Below are 19145 nucleotides of genomic sequence, written 5' to 3' on the forward strand. Positions count from 1 at the left end.
TCCTCGGTCTCAAACACGTTATATCTCAGTCCGTTACTCAGGTTAATCCAAGGCCATGATGAGAATGTTTGTAGGCCACATACAATCTTTGTGTTTAAGATTGTTCCATTATCTGGTGGTGAAACACTATTCTGCTTAAATGGTTATGCTTTGATCTGCGCTGTTTTGCTGTTATGCCCTCTTTTTTCTCAATCTCCACTCCATTATTTACTTTTTCATTTTTATCCGTTTAATTAAAGGGAAAAAAATAGCAGGATATAATATAGTAACCCACTTTGACTTTCTATTATCTCGATTTGAAGCCCTGTATTACTCTCACCATCTTGTTTTTGACTGATGTTCCCCTATTCTGTTTTGATGGATAGTATCAGGTTCGAAAGTTTAGGCATCAGCTGAGAAGATAATGAGATTCATTATAATGCCCATTCTCGTTGACTTTTATCTACTTTTGAAGACCTACAATGTCTCCAATGTTTTGGTTTTGTCGGTTTTGTTCTTTACTATTTTGTTCAATTGTATTATAACTAATGATATAGGCAATTCTATTAGGGATAGCGGGAGGCATTATGGTAACCATTGTTGATCACCTTGTATTATGTTTTTATATTATCTATTATGTCCACCCTTTTGACTTGACCGATTCTGTTCTGTTATGTCTCATTTGGTTTTACTCTCTTCCAAAAAAGCAATAAGAACCGTGGGAGCAATGAAACCCAAAATGTGTAATAGTCATTGTACAAAAGAGAGGAAAAGTACTCTAAACTATATAACTGCATGTATATTTAAGTGTATAAGATAGAAAATGATATCACAGAGTTTTATTGGATCATTGAACAAAACTGTTTGCAGTATCATTGTTGGAATGTCCACTCTACAAGCTTTAATTTTGTGACTTGAACAATTATTTCTAAGATGGCAATATGTAATCCATTAACTAGTGATTTCCTACTGTTCATTCTTTTCTTCTGTAAATCTGTATAACTTGTACCCTTCCACTTTTTTTTTTCTTTCTTTTCTCCTTAAATAAAAAAAAAAAAAAAAAAAAAAAAAAACAAAACAAAGATTGTTCCACACTGGTTTAGTAGAAAGAATTAAGGATTAAGCATGGTGGGTGTGAATATCTATTGTCCTGTAAAGTAGCATTGTGAGTATTAAGGTTATTTATACACACAGCGATAAATTACTTGATTGACAATTGGTATAGAGTTAAAGTGAAAATATGTTTGAAATGGAAACATATATCCATATGGCCTGAACACTCCATGTATTCCCTGTCTTCACTTTCCCATGCAGTGTGATCAGCTCGATCAGATTCCTGGTACTGAGTTGTGTGGTTCTGAGTGGTTCCTCTGAGTGCAAACCAGCACAGCTTTGCTAAATGCCTGGTCTTTTGCATGCAACCTTGAGCATCCTAATATCAGTAATCTAATTGTTGAATTCAGTGCTTCTTTTTTTTTTTTTTTTTTAAAGTGGTCCAGTGTTGTTAAGGTTTCTGAAATTCAAGACATAGGTGATTAAGGAAGTGGTTAATGTTTATTTGCATGGATACACTCCTTTCAGTCAAGTTTCAAAACCATGTGGAGGACGGTATGGTTTCCCAGCCCAACGAAAAATGTGAAGGGCCATTTAGATTGTTGATATTTCTAGACTCTCTCTTGAGAAAGTAAAAGCAAGTATACTCTACTTGAAGTATCCCTGAAGTATCTCTTTGTATTTGTCATTTGCTTTCAAATTGGATTTTTAGCTTGAGAGGCAAACCAGCATTTTCATGTTTGACCACATATCTCTTTTTTCAGGTATAGAATCCTGTGCATTTCTTTGAAGTATTGGACAGGATAGTTGCTCTTTTACAGTATAGATAAGTTTATAACCCCTTTTATTCCAGTCCCCACTTATACTACTTCACAGAGTAATTTTTTTTTGGCTTTCACTGTATCCTAAAAAATTCAAGTTTGGAATAGACTTACTAATAGAAAATGTGTATAAAGAGCATGTTTCTTAATATCTGAAGCAGGAAGGTTAGGATATTTGATACTTTGTGTGGCAGCCTCACAACTGAAGAAAATGGATTTAAACAGAAGATGCCACCTGCTATTGGCTGCCATCATTGGCTTCACTGTGGATATTCACTGTCTCATGCTGGTTACCTGAAAGTCTTTTAGAATTACCTTGCAAGTGTCAGTGGAAATTGATGTGGCAGCCACTATTCTCATGGTAAATTCTGTTCAAAATCCAGCACGGGTACGCATGATGTTATATCATACTGTCAGTGTCCTGGTTACAGGAAAGACTGTAAGCATCTGCTATCCATACCAAAATCATAATTTGCTAAGTGACCAAAATAAATTTATAGAATTCTAACCCTAGGATCAATTATTTTATTCTCCAGTAAGGAGAAAAATATGTTTGATTGTATCACCTTTCTAAGTGTGTTCTTTGAGGACTAACCATGGTTACCACATAATGAACCGAACCTGTCTGTGCGCTTTAATACAAAGTGATTTATTACAACTCAATTTGCTTTTTTCCGTTGAAGCATACTTTATGGGTGTACATTGGGTGTGCAAGCATATGGACTGGCTTTTTAACTTGAACCTATTAGTGTGTCATGAAGCCACAGAATGTATTTATTCAAAATATTCATACATTTAAAATATATTAAAATATATGCAGATTTTCTCTGATTCCCAAAGGATAAATCCATTTTTATGCTTATTTTAAAGTGTCTTTATTTTAGTGTTCAATGCAGTTATTTTCAGAGTTTAATTTTAACCAGACTTTTAAGGTGTGAGCCAAGAAAAAGAAGTACCTCATGTTTTTAGTTTAATTCCTGATAATCACTTTATTACAGACTAAATCTTAATTAGCTTCTTTTGATTTACTTTAAATATATCCCTTGCCCCAGAAGGGTTAAAATTTAGCAGTTTTTAATGATACTTTACATGTAAGTGAATGAAAGTGTACTATGACAAAAATCTAGTAGTATGTGTTTTCATATTCATTTAGTAGTTAATAGTGAGAATATTTATGTTTAAAATTTAAAGAAAAATCTGTAGCTTTGTTTTATTTTTCAACTCACTGAGAATATTCTTTAAAATCTTGAATTAGAGCTCTATGACCCCAAAATAATTAAGTTCTCATATTAGCATATATATAGAATAAATTATACTATGTTTCTTTGTCATGAGATGCTAATGCAAAGTAAATATACATAGTTTTGAGGTGTGTTTGCCAAGAAGGTTTAAAGTAATGGTAGTTCAGCAGCAATGGCATCTCTCGACTCAGAGCTTGGTTTCTAATATCAACAGTAGAGGAAAGAAACCAGGGTGCCTCGAAAAGTAGCTCATTTTAAGTCTAGGCAGGAAAATAGAAGATGATCCTGAAACATGTAGAGCATTTCGTGGTACTAGAAAGGCAATGCTTAAAAAGTGGGCAAATCAAGGAAGAAAGGTCCTCAAGAAAACAGTGGAATCCATGTAACAATAGAAGGATTATGGTGGGCAACTGTGGGGTAAACTGGATCCTCATCCAAAGTTTCTTTGGTTGTTATCTTAGTTTCTTTACTGTTTTCTGGGACAAAATACTAGCACCCAAAATTAAGAGTAAAGATTCATTTGGCTCACAGTTTGTAGAGATTTCAGGCTTGGCTGGCTCTGAGGCAGGGTGGAATGGCAGAGGAAACTAGTTCACAGCAGGCAGAGGCAGAAGTAAGCAAGGCAGTGAGCTACAAGTGACAAGACCAGCCCTCCTTCTGTCCCTTATATTTTATCAAGGCTACCTGCCCTTAGAGTACCACTCATGAGGCAGCCTTAATCCTATTCAGAACTGTGCCAAATCAGTCAGTGGAGCAACTTAATAACCACACGTTCTTGGTCCAAGCATCACCTTCTCTAGATCCACCTTTTCTTTTCTTTTCTTTTTTTTATTTTTATTTTTAGTACTACTGGGAATCAAACTCATCACTTCATGCTTGCCAGGCAGACACTGTGTGCCACTGAGCTACATCCCCAGCCCCAGCTACCACTGAGAAAGCCCCACCCATGACCACATGAGGCTCTGGGGGGACATCTAGACACAAGCCATAACAGATATTGAGAATGATGGTACCATTAAGAAACACGTACAGTGTGAATATTTTTATGATTTAAATAAATGAGTTGTCTGAGAGAGAATTATATCTTTAAACTATTCTGAAATTCCTGAGAGAGCAGACAGGCTGGGGGTTCTTACTGGGGTTGGGGGTTATGGGTGGGCTTAGAATTCTCATGTGAAGGGAGGCTGTTTCCTGGTCTGAATAGCCTTTCAGGGCCAAAGGGAGAGCACCTGTGTGTCCTTAGGTCAGGGCCTGAAAGCTGTCCATTAAACATCAAAAATTGAAGTTAGGGTCTTCATTACAGTGATCCTGTCTGACAATTTCCAGTGTTGAAAGCTGTTAACAATTTGAGCAACCAGTGAACGTAGTATTGCATTATAACTTGAAGTATAAAGTAAATGTCTATCATTACATAATAGTATAAAATATAACTGAGTAAAGAAATGTGTGAGAATAGACAAATCTCATATAAAATTCCAGATAACCTGTATGGAAAAATTCTTCGTCCCTTCAAGGTATGGAACTTAATAACTCAGCTGTTCATTGTTGGGTGTACCCAAAGATTTGCTTCCAAAAATTTAGTGGATAGAGGGAGAAAGTAACTTTTTAGTGGGGAAACCTGCCACACTAACTTTGCCTGCAATGCAGGTTAGCATTATTGGTTTTGAGTCCCATTGGCAGAGCGCACTGGTGAGATGACTGTGGCATTCTCTATTGTCTCCCACCCACCAAATCCCATGACTCCACTTTAATTATGGGAAATATGTTGCTCAAACTCAAATTTAGGGCTGTCTTCAAAAATATCATTTGCCTAGCACCTCTTTAAATATTCAAGGCCATTAAAATTGGGGGAAGAAACTGTCCACAACAGATGAATGGTACATAGTGACCAAATGTAAGGTGGTATCTGGCTGGGGCTCCTGGAACTTAAAAAGAGTAATATTATAGATTAAAAACTGGTGGTCAATTTAACACTAGCTGGATTAAATCAGCATGGTGCTAAGCATAGATGTTCCACTTGAGGAAAGTTGCCAGCGTAAATACAGATGTGGAGGAGAAGCGAGGCATTGGCATTGTGGGTTTCTCTAAGGGTTGCTGTTGAGCCATTGGTTTTCCTAGAGGACCCCAACATGACCTCCCCAGTGTGAGTTCAACCATTGTCATTAGCGGAGCTTGGGACCTTGTTGGTGAGAGTGGCTGTGGTTCTCTTTGGGGAAACTGGTTCTTACATCGAGCATCGCTTCCTGGCTCCAGAGGGGAAGACTTGTGCCATTTAACCTCCAGGACAAACTCATCATGCTGACTTTCTGGCACGTACTCAACTGTTCTTCTTGTGGGCTCTAGACCTCCAGTTGGACTTACGGGAGGCATTGTCATGAGCTCTGAGTCTTCATCTGGACTCATGCAGGACATTGCTGTGGAATTCAGGCCCTTAGAATATTCTATGTCTTTGGTGTTGTGGATCTATTTCCTGCACTTTCTTGTGTTAACTCTGGGTGACCATCATAAATAATACTATAAACTCCATGTCCTGATTTTAATTGTTTTCTGCACAGCCCCTGACTACAACACCCACTTATTCCCCTGCTAAGTATCTTATCACCTGAAGAGCTCAGGACCTCTGTGTTGCTTAGGATGGCTGTGGTACTTTTCAGGACAGCCCTGGTCCTTATTTCGAGTGTGACTTTTTGGCTGCGGTGCAGATCCCTCAACCTACCAGCTCCTTCACCTCACTGGCATAGACTTTCTAGCTTCCACCACTGACCTTGGGCCTTCCAGGACAGATCCATAAAGCAGACTGGTATGAATCCTTCATGTGGGCTCTAGACCTACAGTTGGACTCATGGGAGGTATTATCACGGCTCTAGGTTTTATCTGGACTCATGCAGGACATTCCTGTGGTATTCAGATCCTTGGCTGAATATTCTGTGTCTTTAGTGTTGTGGATAGATTTCCTGTACTTTCTTGTGTTAACTCTGGGTAACCATCATAAAATGATAATATAAATTCTGTGTCCTAATTATTCTAATTATTCTCCTCACAACCCTTGACTACAACGGGTAATATAGAAAAATTAACTAAGTCTAGACCAAACTGGACTTTGGTTCATAATAATGTCTTAACGTGGTTCTCGTGACAAATGTAGTAGTTTAAAATGTGATGTTAGTAACAGTCAGTGGGGCTCACCAGAGCTGTCAGTACTTTATTAACAACTATTTGCTGAATCTTAGTGCCATTCTAAATAGGTTTATTCAAACAGTGTGATTAATTTAGCTCCTAGGAATATTTTTTAACTCAGGCATTTCATTAGCATTATTTTATTTATTATACATTGTTATTTTCTATTAATATAAAATATTGCTATTAGAAAAATGTCACATCTGTGTGCAGTTAAACAGATGGTACTTTGGGTCTGAGCAGTCATATATAGTGAGGTATGAGGTAGCTTTTTAATGTTGAATTTTAAATTTAAGTCTTTTGTTCAGTACAAAAGTAAATGGTATGCCAGCCAGGTAACAAATGTTCTTAATTGTGGGATATATTTAGTAAAACAGGGAGTATCTATGGATAGCTTTGCAGATAAAACTCTTTATATTTAACTTTCCAAGTATTTACTTTATAATTTATAAATGTAAAAGATAGCTTATAGATATAAAGATGAAACAATTGAAACAGGAAAATTCTCAGAGAATTGAATAATTATCAAATTATGTTCGTGAGTATACTTGATTCAGGAAACTGCTGTGAAAGAAATGTTTCAGATGCTTAATATAATTAATAATTGATTCTGGAATTTAACAAAAAGTATGTTTTCCTTTTGTTAAAGTTCATGTTTGATTTGTTAATTTTACAGATGTTAATTAAAGAAAGCTTAAATTTTTCCTATTTGCAGTGGTTCAAGTTTTAAATATTACATTTTATTTAACATTTTAACACTTATTTAGTGTCTAACATTGTAGCTTTGAATTTTTTTAGATTTCTGGAATGCATGAAATGTCAAGGGACGTAGAAACAGGACTTACTTCTCATGTTCCTGAAATTAAAGGTAAAAATAATATTTAATGAACCTCTAATTTAATACTGATATTGGTCTTATGATTTCTCAGACTTTTATCAGTGATCAACATTTCTAGACATTTAAAATGAATAAGTAATGTGGATACAATTTTAAAAATCAAAATTTTAATAAAAATATAAAAATAAATAAACATTCTTTGCTTTATTGTTATTAATGATAATATGTATCAATATTTCTATGATACTGCACAGAAAACTTTAGCTTTATATATATATCTTTCAAATTGCTTTGTTTAAAATGTTTCTGAAATATACTCATCTTGATTGTTATGTTTGTGTTTAATTTTTACTGCTTTGATTGCTATACAGTTGCATTTGAATACAAAAATGCTTTACTTATATAATCTTTTCCATATGTAATATTTTTAAAAATCATGAGTTATTTAGGAAGTTAGGAATTCAAGATGCTTAAGTAGAAACTGGAAATGATAAAGAACTGTGAAAGTTTACTTTAGAGCTTTGCATAGAAAATAGATGTCTTATGTAGTAAAACAATGTAGGTTAGTATTCCTATAGTAACATAGAGTACAGGGCCTCTCATTATGCATATATAGTTGACCAGACTACTCCTTACTTCATCTATTTTAATTAGTGGCTGCTTTTAAAGTTTAGACTATGTTGCTGCTCAGAATTATAGTATGAGTTGCCAACTTTTTTAACTTTTAAAAAGATGCATTGGTACATCTTTGCCTTACATAGAGCTTAGGTCATCTTGGGGAGTGGGTACATATAGGGACTACAACGTGTTTCCTCTTCTAATTCCCTTCCTGCCTCGGGCTGCTGCCTCCTGCCTCCTCCAGTTCCCCCATCCCAGTTTTCATTCTGGTTATTATTGTTAATCTTAGCCCATGTTATGTCATGCATATAAAATTTATGTAACTATGAGGTTATCATCTACCCAAATATCTTCCCCTTTAACTTTATTTTCCCCCAATTTCTGGTTAAATATATGCTTAGTTTCCTAATTTTAGGTTACACGTGAGATCTTTTATTTTTTATTTATCCTTCTAGTTTAAGTTTTTTTAAAAGCTTTTTTTTTTCAGTTAAATAATCCTCTTTACAAATATATTTAATCTCCAAGGGAGTTAGTCATTGGCAAAAGTAGACACCTAATAAGTATTATTAAATGAAGGTGTACATTTATTTCCTATGTTTATTCAGGGACCTGAGCATATTCACTTAATTTGATTGAGTATGCATATGCATGAATGATTAGGTGAAATATAGCAATTAGAAGTTATAAGGAATAACATTTCTGTAAATGAAAATGTGTGTTCAGTATAAATATTGTGGATCAATCAATATACATATGATTGGGAAGTTGCATAGCAGGAGTATTTCAGGCCTTGTCCTTAACAAGTGTTAGATGATGAACATGGTGATTCTGTGAGGAAGATATGAACTTCACTAGGTTTTTGGTAAACACTGGAAAGTGCTGTGCAGAATTTGATAATTACATTACTTAACTTTGAAAGTAGCACAGACTTTAATGTATGAATTTCTCATTTGCTATATAAATCTTTGTATAAGTAAAATGATATTTATCTGAAGGAGAGTGGAAGTCGTGTTTATTTTTACCAATGTAATTGAGAGCCATTATATCTCTGCTCGCTCGATGTAATTTCTATAACTTTTACTCAAAGTGGTCAAAAGTATTGAAGATTTTCTTAAAATTTTTAAAATGTGTTTTTGTAATTTCATTTTGCTTATGGAGTTACAGTGTGTATTCAGAAGCCAAATCTGTGTGGATTTTCCACCTTCATTTGTTGCGCTTGAATTTATTTGTTTCTTGCCTTTAAAATTTTCTTTTGTGAAATTGTACTTGGCAATGTTACATGAAATCTTACATGCCTGGAGTTAGCTGTTCGACTTCAGGGTTTCTTTCTTTGCTGCTTTTTTACTTATTTTCCTGTGTGTGTTACTATGTAATGTCCCCCTTTCATAAATAAAGGGAACCCAAAACAGTGGGCTTTGCAGGATAATTGACATCGCTGCATGACGAAATCTGTGTAAATTGTATAAAACAGGATGTTTTGCAGTAGAAGGTCAGTGAGGTATAGATGCTAATTATTACTTTTCATTGTTTCATTATGATGTTAACACACTTGGTCTTTCAAGAAGCAAATACGATAAAAGAGAATTAGAAGTAAAAAGCAATTGTCTTTATATTTCAACGAGCTGCAGCTACTAACCTTTTCTGACAGCTTGGCTTGTATGCTGTGGGGCGCTGGATCGTAGCACCATTGAAGAACAGCTAGTTGGTGTATGCTCATCTTTCTAGTAGTGTAATGTGGCACTGAGCCATAGAACATTTTGCTTCTCATGGAGATTATTATGAGAATTTTTCTCGTTTCTCTAGAACTGCTGCTGAAGAAAACAAATTAAATCAGGAAAGGAACCAAATGCCAGCCATGTGCCCCCTTGCCCTTATGATCCCAGGGTTCTTTAAGAGAGCTCAGACATTTTTGCGTTCATTATTTATTTATTATGAATCTAGTGTGCCAATTTATACCACTGAGAGGTTCCTCTTCTGTGTCAATAAATATAACCTTATTAGTTATTTTAAATCAACTTGTTATTTAGAAATTCAGGTAGAACATTGTTTCTGTATTTCAAAATATTTATTATGCATTTTGGTCCTTACGCTTTAGGTTTCTCACACCAGAGAAACAATTCGTATTTATATGTGTGTGTCTGATTTATTTCACTTAAGAGAATGGCCTCAAGGTGCATCATTAGCTGAAAATGTCTCAAGCTTGTCCTTCTTTATGGCAGAGTAATACTCTGTTGTATAAAACACATCATTTTTACTCATTCATCAATATAATAGATATTGAGATATAGGAAGAAAATATTCAAATAGGGATGGGAACTAGGGTGGGAGGAAGTGGAAAGGGAGGAAGGGAAGAGAAAAAAGGAGTAAGTGGAAACAAAGCTTTTGTAAATAAGGAAGGGGCGAGAGGTTGAAAGAGTAAAGGAATGGGGAAAACAATGAAACTAATATGTATGAATTCCTTATAATGAATGTGATCGTTATGTATACCTAAAATGTACCAATAAGCTTAATTTAAAAGAAGAAATATAGGTAGAAATTGTGTCCATATAAGTGTTTATGAAAAGGTACATACATATACCTATGTATGTATATGGAAACATACATATATATATATATATATATATATATATATATATTTGTATATGTTTATGGAAGGTATAATAGAGTAGGATACTTTTTTTTGTCTACCCCCACTTGATTTTACTAGTCTTGGTCATGTCCAGGAGAGTGACGAGACCAGCAGTGCACAATATTAGAATATTACCTTGTGTTTTTTTCCCCTTTCTGTTCTTCTGACCAGCAAAAAGCAAAACTTGTATCAATATAATATTCTGTTTTTCAAAATCTCAGTTCAATTTGAGAACTTTTATAACTTCTAATTCTTGACTTTGGCATTCAACTTTGTTTATGAACATATAAAGCTTTATGAGGACAGGGATTTGTATACGATATGATTGAGGACTGGGTTCTCTGTCTTGTAACTAACTGGCTTACTACATTTCATTAACCTTACAGGAGTGTTACTGTACATTTTCGCAACTGCACTTTTGAGATCCCACTGAAACCATTTTGCTTTGGTATAATTGTAATTATTTTAATACTTTAAAAAGCATACTTTAATGAAACCTTGGTTTGCATATTTTTTGGCTATGATCATGTTTTTACACTTATATAAATATATATTTATATACAATTATTATAAATATTAATAAATTGACTTATTTTGTAGTTCGTCACATTTGTGAAAAAGAAAATGCTCCAGAAGGCCCAACTCAGAAAGCTCTTCGTGAAGCCAGGGAACAAAACAAATGTAAAACAAAGAAAAAAGACTCGATAAAGGTATGGTATTCATTCATGTTTCCTTTAATTCGTACTTAGCTCTCAGATCTTTAGATCCATGTGCTCATATAATGTCAGGTATTTTTAAACAGGAAAAGGAATTTATTGTATATTATAAGTCCTTGATTTATAGAAGAAAAATGGAACACGCAGATAGTACCGGTAATTAACTGACTCAGGTGCATGTGCTTATTACTGGCAGGAACAGCTCAGAGAATGTTTGTGCCTTGTACCCAAACATAGTCATGGTTAGATTAGCAAACTTCCCACTTTTCTGCTTAAAATTTCCTTTGTCAGAAAGATTTGAAACCCAGATCATCTCCTGCTAATTTTCCGTAGTATAATTTCTGACTCTGCTTAGTCTTTAAAAATACCTCGGGATGAATTATACTCCACTTGGCATTTGCGTGCATGCTGAGTACCTATACCGGTCATGGTGAACCTATCACACACGTGCCGCAGTGTTTGCTATCATGGAAAGCTCTAAAAGGTTGTCTGTCTCTGACTATACTTTGCAATCAGATTGGTTGTGAGTTCTTTGATAGTGGTATTAAAAAATGTCTAGTCAAAGATGATAAAGAAAGAAAATTACATAAAACCAGGGAGAGGCTTCACTTCTTATTATGTAAATTAAATACAATTCTAGCTGAGGTAATTAATTTTCTGATGTAATTATTATGAGAGTTCTTTAGCATCTGGCATTTATTTCAAAATAAAAATATTAATAATTATAGTAGCTTATTTTAGTAGAAATAATAATTCCATAAGTTTTTTATAAATCCAAATTGTAGCATTTAGTTTGATATTATCAAAATCAAATTTTCCCCTGTAAGGTATGCACTGGAATCAGATATTATATAAAATATTCGAATAAAGTAAATAATAAGCCCTTTTAGGTTATACTAAGAGTTTGATATAATAGCCTGTTTTTTGTGATTTTTCAGGTTAGTATTTTATGATATCTCGAATATTACTATTAATTTGTGGATTATGGTATTTAAGGTAGAAGTATATCAGAAGTTTTGGTATTGGTGGTGATTGTCACTAAGACCATTTTTCTTTGATCAGATAAGTGTTCTCTTAAAGATTATCGATCATGTTTAGAAATGTCTTGTGGACTTAATCATGAAGTGTTTATGGCTTATAAAGCTTTATGTGAATTATCCTGCATGATAATCAAAGCCTTAAAAAGTGTAAAATAAAGTGAATTATTCTCATTCTTATTAAGTAGTCATTTTTACCAGTATTAGTTTTCTTGAAGTTATTATTGAAATAAATGACTTAATTCAATTTCTGTTTTTTCATTCCTCATTTTAGAAGATACATATTGATTTCCCTGTGGAAATAGGCATTTTAGAGTACTTCACTGCCTTGTGCTATATTAGTATGCATATTATCATTCTGGATAGCATTTACGTTTTTCTATAATTTCAAGACTATTTTCTGTGTTTTGTAAATGGGTATTAAAAGTCAATTCATAGAGCAACATTTAAATGCATCCTTGAGAAAATATGATTTAATGTGTAACTAGACATTTAGAGAAGGGAATATAAAAAATGTGTGGGACCAGAGACTTCTTTTTTAGAAATAGCATGCTTTCACCCTTGCTTAATTTAACTCACTGCTCTTGATACTTCTCACTTTGTGAGAAGCAACTTTTATGAGTTGCTTTTTGTTTTAATTTTTCTGAAGTACCTCTTTGAGTAATTTTTTTTTTTTGTCTGTTTCCTTTTTATTGGTACCGGGGATCGAACTCACGACTGCCTGCTTGCAAGGCAGGTACTTATGCCGCTGAGCTAAATCTCCAGCCCTAGTAATTTTCATAAGTAACCCATGAGAGAAATTATCTCAGAGTGTGCACATTTGAAATGTTCTTGTTTTTCCCTTACAGTGAGTTACTATTTGACTGATTATAGAATTCTAGATTTAAATTGATTTTCACCAGAATTTTGATAGCACTGTCTTACTGTCTTACAGTACTTACTAATGTCTGATTGTTGTTGTTTGGTAGAGAAGTATAAACTGTTACATGCCATATAACCTACCGATATACTAGTATTTTGAACAAGTAGGAAAACAACATATAATCATATAAGCAATTGTATTTATATGACTTGCTGAACTTTAATGTTGCTCAGTGAAGGCAGCTAAACCTTCCTTTTAAATGAAAATTCGTTTCAGGCTTTCTCAGAATCATTAGTTAAGTCTTTGCTCATTTACTTTGCAGAATAGTCCCATATTAGTGATTAAATATTTCCAGCTTTATACAATATCAAAGCCCCACATTTGATATGAAGTACATTTTCTCTGACTCTTTAGTTAGAACCTTCTTTGGGCTGCATATTTGCATGAGAAAATAGTGATGGCAATGGTGGTCCTTTCATTTTTATTTTCTCTAGTTTCACTGGCAGGAGAAGGAGGAAATTTAAGGGAAGAGGTTATTTTTAACTTTTAAAAAAATTAAAAACATTTTTGCTGTACATGCAGTTTACAGTCATTTTGTTCTTCCTGCAGCTTGTTTCCTTTTTGATTCCTCTCCTCCTCCCGCATCTTCTAATTCCCATTTCTAGAAGAGTTATTATTTGTCTTGAGTGCCTTGTGATGGCTTACTGTTCTTTGATAGCCAGATACCAAATGTTATTGCTGCAGTGAACACTGTCCCGAGTTTTTCATGCTCCCTGCCAGCTCCGCTGAAGGGGTCCCTTTCCTGGAGCAGTAGTGGGTCATCCCTCCATATGCTCATTAGTTTTTACCTCCTAGCTTCTTTCCTACCTGGTTGTTTTTTTCTCTGTCAGACTACTATCCTGGATATTTTGGAAATGACATTAGGCTAATGTTTCTCCAGGTACCATGTTCCTATACCCAGATCCATGGTTAGAAGGGAAGTGCACATTGTCCTCCTGAGTAAGCTCTTTACTTGCTATTACAAACCACAAACTGGCACTGACACGTGCTGTGCTTTCCAGCTACAAAGATCAAGCATTGGGCTCCCTGGAGGGGTCTTGTGGAGGCCCTCATGCTGGTTTTAGACTATTTTGTCTCCTCAAGCTTTGAGGGAATGTAACTCATCAGAGGCCTTTCTCTAAAGAAATCTTACATCCTCTCCATCGCCAGCTTCTCTGTCTTCTTTTGTCTTTAATATATGTAGAAAAACTTGAAAGAGACAACTGTATTTCGTTGAATTCTGTAAGAATTTTCATGTATTCTAATATTCTTTTGGAATCCAGAAAGCGTTAAATCTTGGTGCTTCCGTATAACTTACAGTTTACTGTGTTCATTTTTCTTTTCATTTTAGCTGTTTTTCTTTTCTTTCAAGCATTGTCAAATTTTAGCAGAATGTAGATTAAGCTATTACTTACTTGCTTTTGTATTTTGTCTCTTTTATAACACATAAAACTTGAGATTAAGCTGTGTATGCAGTTTTACTTCAGGGAGTTTTTTCCTAATATTTGTGTGAATCCTTTATTACTTCCACTCACACTGGAGCACATAATAGTTAAATTTTGACTTCATAAACGAGTCTTTCCTAAACCTATTTTTCCATCATATTTCCAATTTTGCATTCTGATATACCCTTTCAAGTTTGCCTTCCAGTAGCCTGCTTAGAAATTGTCTTTATCCCATGTATTCGTGTTACTCTATTGAAATTGTTTTTATTTTGAAAATTGGTATAACTCATTTCCAGAACTTATTTTTTGTTCTCCCAATTAATGCTCTTTTTCTGGGAGCTGACTGTGGAAGCACTGCATTGAGCAGTCCCTTTCTTCCCCTCCAGAGAGGGCTCCTCCTGATCCCAGCTTTCTGTGTCTCAGCTTTATTTCTTCACCTTCTCATCGCCCTTTATTGTCATCATCCTGGGAAGTATGCAAGCTGTATTGGATGCAGCAATTAGACTGCAGTGTTGTGGATTAAACCTAGAGCTTTGTGCATGCTAATGTGCTCCACAGGGAGCTACATCCCATTCTGATAACTAGACTTTTTAAAAGATTTCCTGCTCCCTGAATTTTTTTGTATTTTTCTTTAGTCTACCTTCAGCCTTGTCTTTCATTTTTGTGTTAATTTTTTTTTTTCTTAAAAGTGATTTTTAGTCGAGAATTCATAGTCATGCATTAGGAACTAGATTAGGTTATAAAACTGTCTCAGGTTCATCACTGGATATGTTCAGTGCTCTGTCATGATCAAAACCCAATCACTGTATTCTGTTTTAATAGATATCTGGAGGTTGGCTGTGGATGTCTGTTAGTGGGTAGGAAACTCCTCTGTCATGGCCATTTGAGCACAACAGTCAACAAGGCTGATCAGGATGCACGACTAGCCGTGCTAAGTAATGGAGCAGTTATGGACTTTGAGGTTGAAGCACAGTATGCTTTACCAGTGCTGGATTTCCCTTCCCATCCAGCTCTCATGTCTTCCTCTGCACACTCCCCAATGATGAGGCTCCATTTCCTGCCAGATAGGAGGCAGGGGCACGAGTGTTGCTACAGGGTTTGCTTTTTTCTCCAGGCTCCAAACTCACATATATATCATCACATATAGTTAGCCTGTTTTACTTATGAATCAGTGTGAAAACATCTATGTGAAAACATCATCCTGTGTCCTCTTTGGAAAAGGAAGGGAGAGAAGGAGAAAGAATTATCCTTCTCTCTGATTTTATAATTCTGAAGTAGTGGTTTCATGAATACCTCTATTGTTGTGCATTCTCATTTCAACAAAGTTAGGAAAATATTCAATCAGGATACAGAACTACTTTAGATCTTTCAAACAAAATCTCTTAATAAAGAAGTGATTAAACAGATGATAGAAGAGATAAGGTGTCAGACATGAGACAGGGAGAAAACTCGGATTGTATGATAGCAGGGCACTGCCATCACCTTTTCGGTCGGTAGAACAATTGGAGAACAAGTGTGACCAGGTGGTCCAAATGCATCTGGAGGGAGACAGGTTGTTGAGGAAGGACTTGCCTACCAGCATATGGAGCCATGGAAGACATGTAAGTGCAGGGGAAGACCTTTTAATGGAGTAATAGGAAAAAAATCACATATATACACAGATGATTTTATATAACAAACATTTATAGTTGAGCAACCTATTTCTAGTCCTGATGCACAGCTGGTATGCTTCTTCCTTCTTTTCAGTGTCTGATTTGCTTAGTATCTCTCATGCTGTTTTTCCATCCAGAAAAGGTAGATGGCCAGAAGTCAGTGTTTGACTTTGCTTAGCATTTAATCCCTTGGGGGTTGGGCTATTTTTAATCCTGAAGCTGCAGAGTAATTTTTGGTCCTATCATTGGATTGTTGTAATTTTCCTTTGAAATTTGGCATTTAATGGCAGAGAAACATGTGTTCCATACTTTTTGCTGGGTTGTGGTAGGTCTTCTCCAAAACTACCATTTAGCAACAATCAAGTTTCTACTTAGTAATTGATCACAAAATCTAGAGTTAGGGAGACTCCCAGGAGAAGCACCAAAACTGAGAACATACTTGATTTTATTTAGAATATCAGTGTAAAAGGGAAAAAAATGAAGAAAGGCAGTTTGAGTAAGGGACTGGCTCAAGGATAAGCTGTTTCCTATGGGAAAGTTGAAGGACAATGGCCAGACACAACATTCTTTACTGATCTAAACTTTATGTTGTTTAATGTTTCACTACTCACAAAGCACTCATGCTTTTGCAATTTAACCATTGACTCCCCAGCTGAGTATCCCATAATAACCAAGGAATGAATTGAACCTCCCCTGGGCTGACTGTAAAACAAACTTTGCCACAACACTGTTGAGTGAGAGGTTATGGTAATCCATTGTTTGACTGGTGGAGGGTGAGTTTTTGGGTTCCCAGGGGTCAATTTCTACTGATCTCTAAAAAGGATGTAATATAGGAGTTGCCCTTGTAAATGGTGACTTTCTCTTAGGGGAGGGCATTGTAGGAGGATTTACAGCTGGATTTATATTTACTTGAATGAACCCTACACTGAAGATCACTGACCTAATATAATACACCTGCCACTAAGTGGCTGATGGGTTTCCCATAGTAAGTTGTCCTAGCAAGGGTTCTATGTTGGCTTCTGCTGTTGGAAAGTTACGCTTTTTGCATTAGATGGCACTTACATCACCTCTGATTCAGAGAAACCCTTATTATTGAGCCCATGGGTAGTCTCCATCTTGACACAATTGATATTCCGGCTCACTGAGTACTTAACAGTGGATCCAAGGAAAAAGGATAAGATCTGTAGAATAGAGCTTACTCTTCATCTCAGAATTGAAAATCTCATCAGCAGTCAGTTCCTTTTAACGAGAAATTGATGGTACGTACATATTTTCACATTTCTGTTCATTTGAGAGGTTTGTCCTCTAGAAATTTTCTTAGATATCATCTCAAAATTTCAGGTGTTGTTATTCTATAAACCCATAACCAATGAGTCAAGCTGATATCCACAGTCATGAGGTAAGTGTATATCCATCTCTCATGCTATTTTTCCATCTAGGAAAGGTAGATGACCAGAAGTATTGCACAAATTCCTGTTTACCTGAAGACTTTTCATTTGCCAATATTTATTTAATTAATATTTTTATTAGTATATGTTTACAATTTGTAATAATCACAATTGTATTCAGTGAGGGGAGTGGTACATGTATATAACATTTTAATTTTTTTTTGATTCTTTTTCATTTCCCTTTTTTCTCCTTCCCTCCATATCTTGGTCTCCTTCCTAGTTGCCAAAGATATGTCTCCCTGTTTCCTATTATTTATCACAAACCAACTTCACACTTTCTTTATACTTTGAATTTCTCATATAAAAGAAATGATGCAATGTTTAAGCTTTTATGTCTGATTTATTTCACTTGACATTATGATCTCAAGGTGCATACATTTTCCTACAAATGACTCAATTTTATTCATTTTACAGCAGAGTAAAACTTCATTATGTATAAATATCATATTTTCTTTGTTCATCTGTCTATTGATAGAGATATAGTCGGCTTCCTAGATTTAGCTATTAAGAATAGTGCTGCTACTGAGTTTCCATATCAGGAAAACAGAACGAATACAAGTAAATAACCTGATGTTACACCTCGAACATCTAGAAAAAGAAGAGCAAGTCAAGACCAAAGCCAAAAGAAGAGAGGAAATTATAAAAATCAGAGCAGGAATCAATGCAATAGAGACTTAAGAAAACAATCTAAAGAATTAATGAATCAAAGAGTCAGTTCTTTGAAAGAATAAATAAAATTGATAAGCCCCTAGCCAAGCTTAATTTAAAAAGGGAATAAAAAGCTCAAATTCATGCAATAAGGAATAAAAAAGGTGAAATCACTACAGACTCTGTAGAAATACAGAAGATCATCAACACCTATTTCAAAAACCTATCTCTCATAGGTTTGATAACACAGAAGAAATAGAAAGATTCCTAGAAACATAAGAAGTACCAAAGCTAGGTCAAGAAGATGTAAAACTTCTGAATAACACAATTTCTATTAATGAAATTCAAAATGTAATTAAGTCCTTACCTACAAAGAAGAGCCCAGACCCAGACGGATTTACTGCGGAATTCTATAAGAAGTACAAAGAATACTTAATGCTGACACTCCTCAAACTCTTCAATGAAATTGAAAGGGAAGCAATCCTTCCTAAATCATTCCTGGAAGCAAATATTACTCTAGTACCAAAACCTGAGAAAGACCCAAATAAAAAAGAGAACTATAGACCAATCTCCCTAATGAACACAGATGCAAAAATCCTCAATAAAATATTGGCAAATAGGATGCAGCTAATCATCAAGAAGATTATACACCATGACCAAGTGGGATTCATCCCAGGCATGCAGGAACGGTTCAACATACATAAATCAATAAATGTAATCCACTATATCAATAAAGCCAAAAGTAAGAATCACATGATCCTTTGTATAGATGCAGAAAAAGCTTTTGATAAGGTCCAACATTCATTTGTGATAAGAACCTTACAGAAAATTGGAATAGATGGTCTTTACCTCAATATAATAAAGGCCATCTATCACAAACCAACAGCCAGTGTCATACTAAATGGCTAAAAATTGAAGGCCTTTACTTTAAAATCAGGCACA

The 19145-nt window shown here is 34.9% G+C and overlaps 1 protein-coding gene across 2 annotated transcripts in view; it reads left to right on the forward strand.

Moving 5' to 3' along the window:
• Spag16 (sperm associated antigen 16) overlaps positions 1-19145 on the forward strand; it is a 997476-nt gene that overhangs the window by 85641 nt on the left and 892690 nt on the right. For both annotated transcript variants that reach the window (XM_063237454.1, XM_063237455.1), the window contains 2 exons: positions 7070-7139; positions 10957-11066. In XM_063237454.1, coding sequence (XP_063093524.1) covers positions 7070-7139; positions 10957-11066 — 180 coding nt within the window. The remainder of the gene's footprint in view (positions 1-7069; positions 7140-10956; positions 11067-19145) is intronic.

Source organism: Cavia porcellus, unplaced genomic scaffold, assembly GCF_034190915.1.
Source record: "Cavia porcellus strain 051 isolate PalLab524CR breed Dunkin Hartley unplaced genomic scaffold, mCavPor4.1 scaffold_26, whole genome shotgun sequence".
NCBI classification, from domain to species: domain Eukaryota; kingdom Metazoa; phylum Chordata; class Mammalia; order Rodentia; family Caviidae; genus Cavia; species Cavia porcellus.